Genomic DNA, 14618 nt, shown 5'->3' with positions numbered 1-14618 from the left:
CCGCTTCAGAGTGGCTGGCTACGGGCATGCTCAAACATGTCCTTAAAACAACCTTTAACGTTCGTTTTCAAAACTGTGCAACTCACCGAATGGTTAGTGGTGTTCTGAGGCCAAGACCATACAAATAATTAAGACACAAGACCATGAAATTACATTTACATACATTACATTAAATTAATTAACTTTAACTGATCCTTTGATATTAATTGACTGATTCAATTCTCAAAAGCTAAGCAGAGACAATCTGAGGAGCAGGAAGAAGAGAGGGATATAATAGACACAGAGGGAGGGACAGAAAAAAGCACAGAGGAGACACCAGAAATTATAGAGGAAAGGCCAGAGGAGACTCTAGAGACACCAGCTGAGATAGAGGAGAGGACAGAGGAGAGGACAGAGGAGACTCTAGAGAGACCAGTTGAGATAGAGGAGAGGACAGAGGAGAGGACAGAGGAGACTCTAGAGACACCAGCTGAGATAGAGGAAAGGCCAGAGGAGACTCTAGAGACACCAGCTGAGATAGAGGAGAGGACAGAGGAAAGGCCAGAGGAGACTCTAGAGACACCAGCTGAGATAGAGGAGAGGACAGAGGAGACTCTAGAGACACCAGTTGAGATAGAGGAGAGGACAGAGGAGACTCTAGAGACACCAGTTGAGATAGAGGAGAGGACAGAGGAGAGGACAGAGGAGACTCTAGAGAGACCAGTTGAGATAGAGGAGAGGACAGAGGAGAGGACAGAGGAGACTCTAGAGACACCAGCTGAGATAGAGGAGAGGACAGAGGAGACTCTAGAGACACCAGTTGAGATAGAGGAGAGGACAGAGGAGAGGACAGAGGAGACTCTAGAGAGACCAGTTGAGATAGAGGAGAGGACAGAGGAGAGGACAGAGGAGACTCTAGAGAGACCAGTTGAGATAGAGGAGAGGACAGAGGAGACTCTAGAGACACCAGCTGAGATAGAGGAGAGGACAGAGGAGAGCGCAGAAGGGACAGATAATGAGTCAAATGGAGGCACAAAAGAACAGGCTCAGGTGACCACTCAGCAGTCTCCAACAGAAGGACCAGGTGATGTTCTGATCTTCAATTTCAATATTGCGACTGTAGCATTATCACAGACACACATACGGGATGCCTTTTTTGTTATTACAGATAATTAAATTAAATTAAATTCATTTATGAATTTAATGCAACTAGAGGCACGCCTTGCACGGCTGGAAAGGCTAAAACGGAGGAAAAGGAAGCCAGCCGCCAGGCCTAAAAACCCAAGTAATGTCAATAAAAGGCAACAAAAAGCTGCCTTTAGAATTATAAACCATTGATTTATCAAAAAGGGAATGCATCTTGAATCTTAAAATCTACTTACTTGTTCTTCCGTAGTCCCCATTAAATTATGGCTGAGATGCTCCAGAGTTGTCCTGAGGGCTGCCGTAACTTCATTAAGGCACAGCTGTCAGAGGCAGGGAAAAAAGACAGAGGAAGAAGGTTTGACCAGAACATGAAGGATCTGGGGCTGCAGCTTTTACACAGCAGTCCAAAGACGTATCGTCAACTGAAGACGATATTTGCTCTTCCCTCTACAAGAACGCTTAGGCGTTATGTCACTGGAGGTGTGGGATATTTCTCTGTAAATACCAATTTATGAAATTAGACTACTCAACTTCGACCAGTTTCATAATTTGAAGATATAACAAAATCTGATTATTCAACTTACTTTTCCGACAGCCTGGCTTCCTGCAGGGAATCATCTCCCAAATGGGAGTCATCGCCACCACTATGACCCCTGTGGAAAGACTGTGCACAGTAGTCCTGGACGAGATGGCAATCAAAAAACAATTTGATTATGACCGGAGAAATGATGCCATTTATGGCGTATCAGGATCAGGAGCTGCTGCCAAACAAGCAATGGTCGTCATGGCTAGGGGCATTTTGGGGAAGTGGAAGCAGGCAAGCCATACTTTAGAAAAAAACATTTGTTTTGATATTGCTGTGTATATTCAAACGCATTTACCTAAACCATGTCTTTCAACAGACCATAGGATATTTCTTTTCCCCAAGTTCAATGCCAGCAGAGGAAATTGCGGCCATCATTAAAGATGCCATTCGCCACCTACAACACATAGGGCTGACAGTATGTAGTGCGCAGAGTTTAAATAGCAGCATTAACAAATGCATTACTGCATTGTGTGGACTTCCATTCCAACCTTGTATTGACAAAATGTATTAACCAATTTCAAAGGTGCAGGCAATAATATGTGACCAGGAGGCCAACCTTGGGGCTAGCCTGGACCCTCTGGGAGGTGAGGAGTCTCACTGCATCCTGGTGGGGGTTCAGAGGGTTCCAGTGATCTCTGATGTACCTCACCTTCTCAAATCAATCAGGAACAACCTGTACAAATATGGCCTACAGGTAAGCACAGTAAACAAAGCAATCACAATTGCAATGACTCATACTGAACATAAAAGATATCACAATGATTCACACACCAGCTCGTATTTATTTATATCCTTAGACACAAGCAAAAAATGTTTGTTGGAATCACATTACCAAATTCTATGAGCTGGACAAGCTTCACACCATTAAGCTAACACTGTCTCTGCTGGTAAAGTTCCATCTTTAAAGTTTTCATCTACTTTCAAAAACTTTTCTTCAATAACTAACTGCAGATTGTAATGTGATACTGACCACCTATTCAGTTGTCGTATCTGTTGTGACCCAGGCATTTCTGCGATGGTAACATTGCAGAGACTGCCAGCAGAGGCAAAAGATACAGCTGACTTTGTAGCAAAATTAAATCACCTCTTCGACGTGCTAAATTCTAGGTAATTATGTAAAAAAATAGCAGCTTAAGTTACAAATTCTACATTGATTAAAAAAGAAAATCAAATGTGTTTTTAATAGTAGTAGTATTTTATACAGAAATAAATTATCTATAATTCAGATGAAAATAAAGTTAAAGTTAATTAAAATTTTAAGGAAACAAATATATTGATCTGAAATATAGCAAATTAATTTTAAATTCATTCAGGTGCAATTACCAAACATATCTCGAGGTCTTTTGAATAAAGGGTGGCAGTCTTTCATTATCAACTGTTGTTGTAGACTATATACAGGAGAAGTATTTGTTCTCCATTTGAGATGTTTTTATGTGGCTAATTGAGCAAAGTGCTTCCATATATTTTATTATTATTACTATTAGTTCAAGAATAAAATAAAAATATCGGATTGATATCGGTATCGGCAAATAGCCAAAGTTGCGTCATCGGTATTGTATCAGAAGTGAAAAAGTGGTATCGAGACATCCCCACAATAATTGCTTAAAGTCGACCTGTTGTGATTTAATTTAAAAAAATAATAATAATTGTGTGCAAAACATACAGAGATGACATGACATACAACTTTGAATACAATATACAACATTTATTAACAATATGTTGAATGTCATCAGAATACAAATGAAGAAAGGAGAGTTAACAATGAGCTGAAAAAAAAATGATAGAGAAAAAGAACGAGGGTAAGATATTAATCTATACATCAGTTACACTGGACAATTTTTGTCATGTTGTTTAAATTAAAGTTAAGTTTCATAAGAAATGTTAGGTAATGCAGGGTCCAAAGATGAGAAGGCAAGCTTTAAAGTTGAGACACTCACACACGGATATATAATGCATATTTTATAAAAAATAATATTAAAAGGAATGAAACTGAAAATATTAGTGCTTGCTCCTCAAATCGCACCACGTTTAATGGATTTTTTTTTCCCGAAAAAGTAATGATGAAGTTTCAATGTTAAGCATTAACTGCAATAGTTCACATTTTCAAATCAATAAATAGTTTATTGGCATTGGGTGACTACAGTAACCTACAGCAGTGTTGACAACAGTGCCTGAAATAAACCTCTACAAACATATCTGTGTCCTTAAATATATATAAGTTAGGTTTACCTCACACACACATGCACTGGAAATGTCAATGTTTATGTTCAAACCGGAGTCAGACAAAGAGGGAGAGACTCAAGAAGAAGAGACAACATGTAGAAGCAACAGGACATTTCTGAATGGTTAGTTGATGAATTTATGTAGTTTATGTGTAGTTATCTTCTAGTCATTGATTAGCATATTCTGACATGATAATCTATAAATCGTGTTCAGGGGGCGGGGTTTATGTAAATTACAGGGTTGGTGATGTCACTAACCCGGGAGGAATGTTGTGTAGTCTCTACCAGCCGTTTGCTGTACCGTAGTTTGTTGTAAAACGATTTCTTTAAAAGCAAATATCTTCCTTTGCTTTGAACTTTGAGCGTTGTAACTTTGCATATGTTGTTTATGCTCAAACAGCAACATTACACACTAACTAAAGTTAGAAAAGTCAAATCATAATCAACCACCCCTTTAATTTATTCTGTAGGCTATAGCCAGTGTTTCCCAGCCTCCACAGTCCCGTCAGTAATGCTCAAGTTCTCTTTATCAACACCAAAATACTCGTGTTCCTGTTTCCTGAATACAGGACAGTCTCTGACTCGAGATGAGGCATATATGAAACACTTCTATAAAGACACAACAATATTACAAATAACTCTCTTCTGATTTCCATGTAAGCTCTGCTTAATATTTGTATATAAACTTATTACTCTTCTAATATATTATTTGCACTTTATTATTTGTCTTTTTAGGGATAGTTCACCCGAAACTGTCCACTGACTTCTAATGTATGGACAAAAAAATCTCAAAATATTGTCTTTTATGTTCCACAGCGGAAAGAAAGTTATCCAGCTTTTGATCGACATGAGGGCATATTTACATTATCAATTTTCATTTTTGAGTGAACCATCTTTTTAATACATTTACATTTTATCACTTAGCAGACTTACAAATGAGGAGAACAATAGAAGTTAAACTAACAATATTCAAGTGCTGTGAATAATAGCGTGAATAGTAGTTATTTGGTAAAAGAGTATAATGTACATGCATTAGGAACACAAGCAAGACTATGACATTAAACTACTTGATGTTGTTGATCTGTCAGTCTATCGGGGGAATTAATGAGAATAAACTGCTTTATACAACCCTCCTCTCCATCGTATGATACAGAACATCAGCAGAAGCATCGACAGCACATCAATACATCTTTAATAAAACTCTGTTTACCGTATGTGTTTAATGGAGCGCAAGCAGAGCAATTGAGTTTTGAGTTTTATGAATCAAGAGTTATCTCTAATAACCCTAAATGTCACAGAAAGGAAAGGTGTGTGCAGTGAGAAGAATGACATTGACTTCATTTATTGAGTGCAGATGTTTAGACTGAACTGCAGGCGGTCTGTGAATGAGACGCAGGCATTTGCATTGAAACACAGGCAAACGCTGCACTACTGTCTCGAGAGTGTTCGTCCCGGCTGTGTGTCGAACTCTGATGTGTGTCAGTTCTACAACAGCAATTCATTAACCCTCCAACATCAGGCCTCAAGAACATGTACAATACACAGTCAGCCAGTGGGTTTAGAGAAATGAGAAAAGAAGAAAACATGAAAAATGTAAAAGCTACACTGTTGTGAGCTCCTAAAATATAAATTATATTACTCATGATTATGAAGGGGAGAATGAGAAAAGTGTAAGTCAGAAGCACCACGAACAAACTACCCAAAATTTGTTTGCGCTTTAGAGGAGTAAGTGATATTGCGCGTGAAAGACCGCGACAAGTGCCAACAAAACACAGAATGATTATCAGGTAGGGGATTAAACAGATGATCGGTATGGTCAGTTCGCTAAAGTCTGTGACTGTTAAGAACAGAGGAACAACCCAGATGATCACAGAAACGCCACAGCAGACTTTTAGTGAATGAGATCTGTACCAGATAGGATGAGAAACCAGAAGATATCGTTCAAAAGCAACACATGCCATAAAATACACACCCACAATCAAACTATACAATAATGCATAACTCACATCCCTTATGAAAATCGATATTAATATACAAATCATCTGAATGAGATCTGAAAGAATCAAATGAATAACAAACACTGGAGTGGAGATTTGATCAGATTTGATAAGAGCACACAACGCAAACAGAGTTAAGATCATGACTAGAATCTCAATGGCTGGAATGATCATGATAAATATTACTGCTGCAAACGGATATTTCATGATAAACTCTTCAGTCTGACGGGTTAATTCATCTTCATAATCTCCACTTGATCTGCTGGCGTTGATATAATAATTTACTCCACTTGATCCGTTGATGCTGGCCATTGTTTCATGAAATCTTGACAGGCAACACTAAATAACAAACCAGTCATTAGTTAAAAAAAAAATAATTTACTATTTACTAATTTATTAAAAACATTAGGGAAAAATATATGACATAACTTGTTTTCTGTGTGACTGTTGAAATAAAGTTTCCTCAGTTTGCTTTAGAGGAGATGTGTGTAATGTTAGAAAGCTTGAAATACGTGAAAGATTAAAGTTTGTAAATCCTCCATTTGAACAATATCACAGAAGCAAGAATATTCTGAATGCTGTTGTTCTGAATATTCAGTCCAGCACAGCTGCAATGGTTTATTAAACTAGGAGTAAATCTTGAAGAACTTACGTTACTGACAGGAGTGTGTGTTTCGTCTGCAGGTCAAAGCAGAAGTTTGTGGAGCAACACACAGACTGACAGATGTTTCACAAGTTTCCACTGCTCTTCATTCACTGCACACACTGTAAAAACACACATCTTAAAGCTTGTGGATCTAATGTAGGAAAAAAATACTATGGAAGTCAATGGGACCCAAAAACTGTCTGGTTACTGATAATCTTCTAAATATCTTCCTTTCTGTTCAGCAGAAGAAAGAAATTCATACAGGTTTGAAACAACATGAGGGTGAGTATATGATGACAGAATTTTCATTTTAAAAGTGAACTTCTTTAACTAACAATGGTGGTTTGAGTAAAAAAACAGTCTAACTTTCACAAATGCTTCAGCTCAACTACGACGACTGAATATGAAAACGCTTTATATCTGATGCTTTCATTTTTAAAGTTCACTCAGTGTTTATTGATATCCTCAGTAGAATCAGAAACCCATGAATGATCGCGAGAGAAAGCACAAATACTCTGATCTCTCTAAAATATTGATTCTTCTGCTGCTCTGCAAGCCTGTTTTCTTTAAGAAATGGAAATCTGTGTTGCTGACTGACTGAAATCACACACAATGTTAATTAAAGAAAACTAGTTTATGTGCAAATGATCACAGTGATACCAGAGGCTGAAATACATAGTTGACTATATAAACTCACGGATGAGATGATCTCATTATCTTACCTGGAATCATAATGAACATAAAACTACAAGACAGATGATGAAGTTTAAGGGCTGATCACATCATCATCAAATTAATCTCAAGAACCTGAAATGGGAAGTGGTTCCGACAGGACCTTAAAGAAAACTTCCAAACCTGCTTTAACCCTCAGAGAGTCTTTGTTTAGCAGTCACACTCAGTGCCTTCCCGGTCAGAAGTGACCGGACACCTAAAAATGAAACTTCCTCCATCCCAGTAAAAACCAATGCAATTTATTTTTGTTCTATAATATTTATTCTTTTTAATTTAGTATTTTGAGACAATTTGACTGAACTTATTAATATTTATGCATTATTTATAGTCCATTTTTTAGCATTGAAAATAATGATTAATTTTTTTTTTTTATTAATTATTATTTTAATCATTTTAATAATTATTATATTAATTATATATATATATATATATATATATATATATATATATATATATTAATTATAATTATTAATTATGTTATGTTTTTCACTCTTGATGTTTTAGAGTTTCACCCCTTCATTGCTGAGCACTTTTTTTCTGCATTGGCCGATTTGTAGAGAATTTTTGTGTTTTTGTCAATTTCCCATTCATTTCCTATGGGGGTCATTTTTGACCGAAGACCAGGAGTGTGACTATTTTTTTTTATGACCACTTAGCATGCTCGGATCATGAACTCAATTTTTTTTTTGTGCTCACATACCTAATGCCAGAAAAGTCACCAAGTTTCGTAACATTCTGATGAAGCTGTGATTTTTAAAAATTCAAAACAGATTTTTTGTAATCTGAATTTGTATGTGTATAAAAGTGTGTTTGTATGTGTGTGTGTGTAGGTGGGTGTGAATTTTTTGCACTCTTGATGTTGTATGTAGAGTGTAACCCCTTTACTGCGGTGTACTTTTTTTTAGAATCATGGCCGATTTGTAGATTGTACAGACAAAAATTCAGAGAATTTTTGTGTTTTTGTAAATTTCCCATTCATTTCCTATGGGTCGGTCATTTTTGACCGAAGACACTGAGTGTGACTATTTTACGACCACTTAGCATGCTTGGATCATGACCTCAATTTTTTTTTTATTCACATACCTAATGCCATAAAAGTCACCAAGTATCATAACCTTCCGATGAAGCTGTGATTTTTAAAAATTCAAAACAGAAACTTTTTCAGTCAGAAGTGACCGAGGACTCTCTGAGGGTTAAACAATTCAATCTTAATTTCTTTAGTTTATTCTACACATAATCAAGCACACTAGAGAGTCAACAAGCTGAACAACATGTGCTAACGTTTGAATAAAGGCTGAAACACAGTGACACAATAAATCCCACATGAGACGACATGATCTTACCGGGAATCAGACGGAAGACTGAAGACGCTGCTCATCAGGAGATGCTGGTGTTTATGAGCTGCTCACGTTCTTTTATAGCCTGAATTAACTCCAGAAACACCAAACACAGATGCATTAAACATCATTAGCAGTTAATGCACATGCAACCGTATCAGCAATCAGCCAAACTCCACAATATAAACCCATTTAAAGCCACAAGTGTTATAGAAAGGAAAATGTGAATAGCCAGAAATACAGTGATATAATACTCGGATTTTGTCATACTGTAAGTTTATCAAATTATGATTAAGCAGTAAGGGCTAAATAAAAACATCAGTAAAGACAAAATATTATAACAACTTTTACTACTGAAAACAAAATCACTACATGTTTATTTGCAGTTTCATTCCAGACACTGATGTTTGTGAATCACCGCATCAGTCCGTCAGTAAACGTTGAGTTAGTTTGATTCTGCACTACGCTTTAATAATGTTCCACTATTGTGTGTGATGTAGTGATACATGTAAAGTATACTAACTGTATCCAAACGAGAAATGGGCATTTGAATAGAATAGGCATGATCACATCCTGAATATTAATGGTTTTACACCTGAGAAAGACAAAGACCCTCCCCTAATGGCCCTATTAGGAGCTATCAGGCCCTGTCATTCTGAGCAACCTTGCACAAAGAATGAGGAGATTTAAAAAAGAATGGCTTTTTAATTTGTTTGGATTTATTTACAACACAACATAATCCATAGATAAACAACAAATGACAAAAAAAGCACATTATTGAAAACAATGATACAAAGACAGAGACCTTTGTGCCATTCCTAAAAACATTGTACATACCTTTCATTTCCAAGGTGTTTGATTTTTCAATTTACCATGTTCATGTACAGAGACTCATGAGAATGTTGAAGTCAGCAGGACTCATCAGTGGGGCCTCTGGTCCCTGTATAAAAAAAAGAAAAGAAAAAAACTGTGACCATACTGATATCAAGAGAAACTATAGGGCAGCACGATTTTGGGAATACATTTTAGATTTTTCTGGTTAAAATTGCTTTTTAAAATTCACAGAATACACACAAATGTTTCCAACAATATATAATGAACACCAGGTGTGTTGTGCCTTGTAGGCATAGGCTACGTGCAGTGCTGCATAAAATAATAATAACAATAACATATAGCAGCCTATAAATCGTTAAAAATGAACACTTCAGTAACAACTACGCTACAGAAAAATATATTGATTATCATATGTTACAATGTTTCCATTCATTATGATGTTATGAAATGAGATTGGAGTAAAAACATGAAGCCTAATGTTTGGTGCGTTTCGCTTTTCAAACACACAGTGCGCTCCAAAATATGAAACATTATGGTTACCATATTATACATATCTACAATGGCAAATATCAAATATCCACAAACACAGTATTTAACAGTAAACGCAGGTCTAAATATTATAATATTCACCATTTATCTAGCACCAGTTCAACTGCAATGTGAAGTTTATGCAACAATAACATTAACAGTAACTTACAACAAAGATGAAAGACTTATTTTTGTTTAATAGAACAAAAGGAAAGTGACTGTCTCAGCCTTCCTTTGGGGGACACTGGTTAAGTAGACTTACAGCCTTAAATGTTATTCTACAGCACAAGCCATTCACTCATCCATCCTCTATGGGTTATGATGGGACTGATGTTTTCATTGAAAGATGGAGATGTTGCACAGTAAAGTTTGCAAATCACCTACAGGGACAGAATAGGACACACAGACCAGTGAGGAGCCCAGGGAAGAACCGAATGCAACAAGCTCCGGGGGCCAACCCTGCGGTGACGACTCCCTCATAGGCTTTCCCTATCCACTAGTCCATCCTTTCCTCACTGTTCTTTAGGTGTCGCAGAAATTAAGAAATAGGTAAAGAAGGAACAACAATAGCAGACTCAGAAAAGGATACAACCCTAGTGTTTGAACAAATACTGCTCTGTCTCTTGTTTTCTTTCTTCCTCTGTGCAGATACCACTTGATGGCTGTCCCGAGACCCATATGCACCGACCTCCTCACCTGCATATGAAGCCACAACCTCTAGAAACAACTAGACCCACTGCCGAGCCAACTATCACAAAAGAAAAAGAAAAAAATACACAACGCAGAGACTCACATACGGAACCTTCAGTCATCCATCAACATGATCAAGATTGTCGTACTACTAACCATCATGGGCAACGCACAAAGTGTAGACTCCGGAAACAACATGTTCTTAGAGCTGATGAATATGTCAAGAAACGCACTTGTTGCTGAAAAGAATGTTTGCATGCCACACCCGCCTTCAGTAGGAGCAGAAAACCCATCCCTCTACATCTACAAAATTCAGCTCCTACCACAAACTAAGAAGATGGCTGCATTCTAGGACTCACTTGTGCACAAACATGGTGGTCAAGAACTCTTGGAGCATTAATCCCGTCATATGGTGTCATGGAGGCCCTTGATCAAGTCAGAAGCTTATCGAATTCTGTACAGAAATTGGCCAATGATATGGCTTTGGCCCGGGGTAACATCACGAACACTCTCGCTGATAATGATCTTACAAAACAGAGTGGCCTTGGATTACATTTTTACAACGCAAGGGGAAGCCTGCACCATTATCGGCCCTGAGTGCTGCACCGGGTTAAAGGGATAGTTCACTTTGAAATTAAATTTTGGTATGTTTTAGCTTACCTCAAGGGCATCCAAGATGTAGGTGTCTTTGTTTCCGCAGTAGTTTCAATTTTTATATTTTTAGGTCAAACCGTTCTTGTCTGTGAGACATTTCATGCAGGTCTGTGGTCACTGTCTCAAAGAGCATGCACAAAGTCCAAATTAAAACAATTCCCCATCGTCCAAATTAAACAATTCCCCATCTTAAGTACACATTGATGGCCTAAGACACGAAACGAGCGGTTTGTGTGAGAAAACGAACAGTATTTATATAGTTTTTACCTCTTATACACAGCACACGTCCAAGTGATCTGGTGCAGACTGGTGCATAGATATATACACTAGATGTCGCCTTGGCTACAGCATTCGTTAACACCTACATTCTTGATCTTTCAGAAAAATTACACCAGATGACTGAAGATAATTCTTCATGGTTCGTAAACTTGTTAGGGTAAACCCTGCACGCGCGCCCTCAGATCACTTGGACGTGGCTGCGTTACAAGAGGTAAAAACAATATAAATACTGTTCGTTTTCTCACACAAACCGCTTGTTTCGTGTCTTAGGCCATCAATGTGTACTTACGATGGGGAATTGTTTTAATTTCGACTCTGTGCATGCTCTTTGAGACAGTGACCACCAGAGGTGGGAGACTCGAGTCATATGACTTGACTCGAGTCAGACTCGAGTCGCAATTTTCTGGACTTGAGACTTACTTGACTAGATCTCAGAAAAGACTCGACTTGACTTTAGACTTGCTCCTTGTGACTTTAGACTTGACTCGGACTTGTGCCTATTTACTTGAAATGACTTGTGGAAAATAATTTATTTCAATTATTGTGAATTATTTTTATTTTTTTACGGAAACTCGTTTTCCCCCCTCTGTGGCTGTCAATCATTCTCCATTCAGTATTCTTGATCTTTCAGAAAAGTTACACCAGATGACTGAAGATAATTCTTCATGGTTCGGAAACTTGTTAGGTAAACCCTGGCTGTGGATCAAGGAAATAGCAATTCTGCTGTTGTTTCTCCTACTGGCGTACATGCGTCCACAGTATCAAGTGTTTCATTCAACAGATGACTCACGCCTCTCACGAGAAAATGACAGTCCCCTTGAAATGTATATAAACTACAATGTCTACTTCCCTAGTTAGACTTGATGACTACAGCGATAGACTTGATGACTGCAGCTACGACAGCTCGTGTTCTCAATAAAGAATCCTGCTGAAGAAAGAACCAAGTCTCCTGGTCTCTGCTTTGATGAAGGAAAAGTTTCCAACACCTTACATATATGACATGTGCTTACCATAGTAATAACAGTAAATTATGCATAATTACATGCAACTTACCCTCAACCAAACCCTAATCCTACCCTAACCCTATAGTAAGTAGCCTACATGTAGTTGCTTAATATCACACAGTGCTTAAAAAAGATCTAAAACTAGACAGATTGGTGTCTCTTGGTGAATTTAAAGGCATCATAAAGACAGTGGTAATGAAGGCTTGTGGTTGTTTTTGTTGAGAGGATACTATGTTCTAATATAGTATTATTATTATTAATTTTTATTTTTTAATTTGTTGTATTTATAATGTTGTCTTACTGTAGGTTATGGCTGCTACCTTGGCCAGGTCTCTCTTGTAAAATAGATTTTAATCTCATTGAGACTTACTGGTAAAATAAAGGTAAATAAAAAATAAATATATAATTACACTGTAACACTGACACCTTAAAATAAAGTGTAACCGAAAAATCTCTTTACAAAACAATGAAAGATGAAGTGTTTTAGTTACCTTGTGATGAGCAGAAGAGAGGAGACATCCAGCGCTGAGAGATCGTTAAGCTTGTATACAGTGTGAAGGTTAAACTCCTCCTCTGGCTTCTTATATAGGCTGATGCATGATCAGTTTCAGTATCAGTTTAGCAGACACTCATCACAGTCAGTAAAACTACAAACACTTCACCTCAATTAGTCACATTGTGATGAGCAGATAAGAGGAAACATCCAGATAGACACACAGCTCAGAGTGGTAATGTTCTCTGCTCTTCTCCTCGCTCTTACACAGATACACACTCCTCCTCTGGCTTAATGTGATCAACACACGCATGGGCGCCGTAAAGGGGTGGAAGGTTAGGACGATTCTAAGGGCCCAGGCTGATTTAGGGCCCAGAAGAGCAGACCCCCTTTTTCTTTTCTTATTTCTTTTCTCTTTTTTATACATACATTAAATGTGCTAGGGCCCCTCATGCACTAAATGTGTATTTTGTCCGTTTTGACCATAGATTTAATATTTAAAAAACAAATAATGCATTTACTGTTTCAGTCACACCCCTCCCCCTTACAATGGTTCATTCCACCTGCTCTGTCCGAGCTACGATCGCTAGTGTAACGTCTCTTGCTTATTGCACTTGCTATGATGCAGCGCAGACAGTGACACACGCAGGCATGTCACATCAAAAGTTAGGGCATCAAAAAAGGAAAGGAAAGAGAAGACAGAGAACGCCGAAGTCGACAGTATGTCACACAGTTTTTCAAAAAGAAAGGTATCTTGCCCTATTCCTGTATTCCAAAACTTTCAGAGTTACTTATTTTTGTTGCTACATGACCTGCTTTTATCTAGCTAGCTTAGTAAAATAATTACTGAATTATGATTTACATCCAACAATAATAACATCTCTGGGTTATCATGTCTCTACACCATAGACTGTAAAAAATAGCTACACAGATTCAGCGGCTGCTGCACACCCACGTCCTCCTTCTCCCCCCGTGCGAAATTCGCGTCCGATATTTTAGCACGTTAAAAAATAAATACAACCTCACGTTAGGTCAATCACACTTGCACACTGCCTCCGAAACTATCGTCCGTCAAAAAAAAAAAAATTCGGATCGGGTTCGATTTTCTGTGTTTTTCGCATCCGTAACAAGGGTTTGAATGGTGTTTTGACAGTTTAGAGCCACAGAATGACGGACACGAAAAAACGCATCGATTATGTCAAACTTGACGTTCTTAATATGAATAAAATGCCCCAGAAAAAAATTATATAAAAAAACGAATAAAACATGTGTCTGTAGTAACCATTGGCTATAAGGAGTTTACAAAATAGATATTTTAATATTTTATATTATGAAAACTAAATAGGCCAATTGAAATAATATGGTTATTACGTGTGTGTTTGACTTATAAGTCAAATTTGTATAAATACAATTTTTTTTTTCTTGTTTTTGTAGGCTTTGTACTCATCTTTAGACATTTTAACTACGCAATGTGCTAAGTATCTTTTTTTA

General features: G+C 37.4%; 1 protein-coding gene and 1 long non-coding RNA gene across 2 annotated transcripts; one reads left to right on the top strand and one right to left on the bottom strand.

The window, feature by feature from the left end:
- Positions 1 to 1397: 1397 nt before the first annotated feature.
- On the top strand, positions 1398 to 2616 carry LOC311097056 (uncharacterized protein; the record flags this gene model as incomplete). The annotated part of the gene is made up of 4 exons (XM_084136517.1): positions 1398 to 1605; positions 1721 to 1942; positions 2235 to 2405; positions 2509 to 2616. The coding sequence occupies exons 1-4, from the start codon at positions 1594 to 1596 to the stop codon at positions 2614 to 2616; spliced, it is 513 nt and encodes a 170-aa protein (XP_083992643.1). The 5' UTR covers positions 1398 to 1593.
- A 1195-nt stretch (positions 2617 to 3811) lies between these two features.
- LOC311096972 lies at positions 3812 to 13441 on the bottom strand. The gene is made up of 5 exons (XR_014609175.1): positions 13126 to 13441; positions 9483 to 9585; positions 8652 to 8739; positions 6583 to 6695; positions 3812 to 6269 (listed from the first exon to the last, which is right to left on the bottom strand). It is a non-coding gene; the product is annotated as an uncharacterized lncRNA (long non-coding RNA).
- Between the last annotated feature and the right edge of the window lie 1177 nt (positions 13442 to 14618).

Source organism: Abramis brama (genome assembly GCF_963993115.1).
Source record: "Abramis brama genome assembly, chromosome: 15".
In the NCBI taxonomy this organism is placed as follows: Eukaryota; Metazoa; Chordata; class Actinopteri; order Cypriniformes; family Leuciscidae; genus Abramis; species Abramis brama.
Note: the sequence above shows the minus strand (reverse complement) of the source record. Positions and strands in the feature narration are given on the sequence as shown.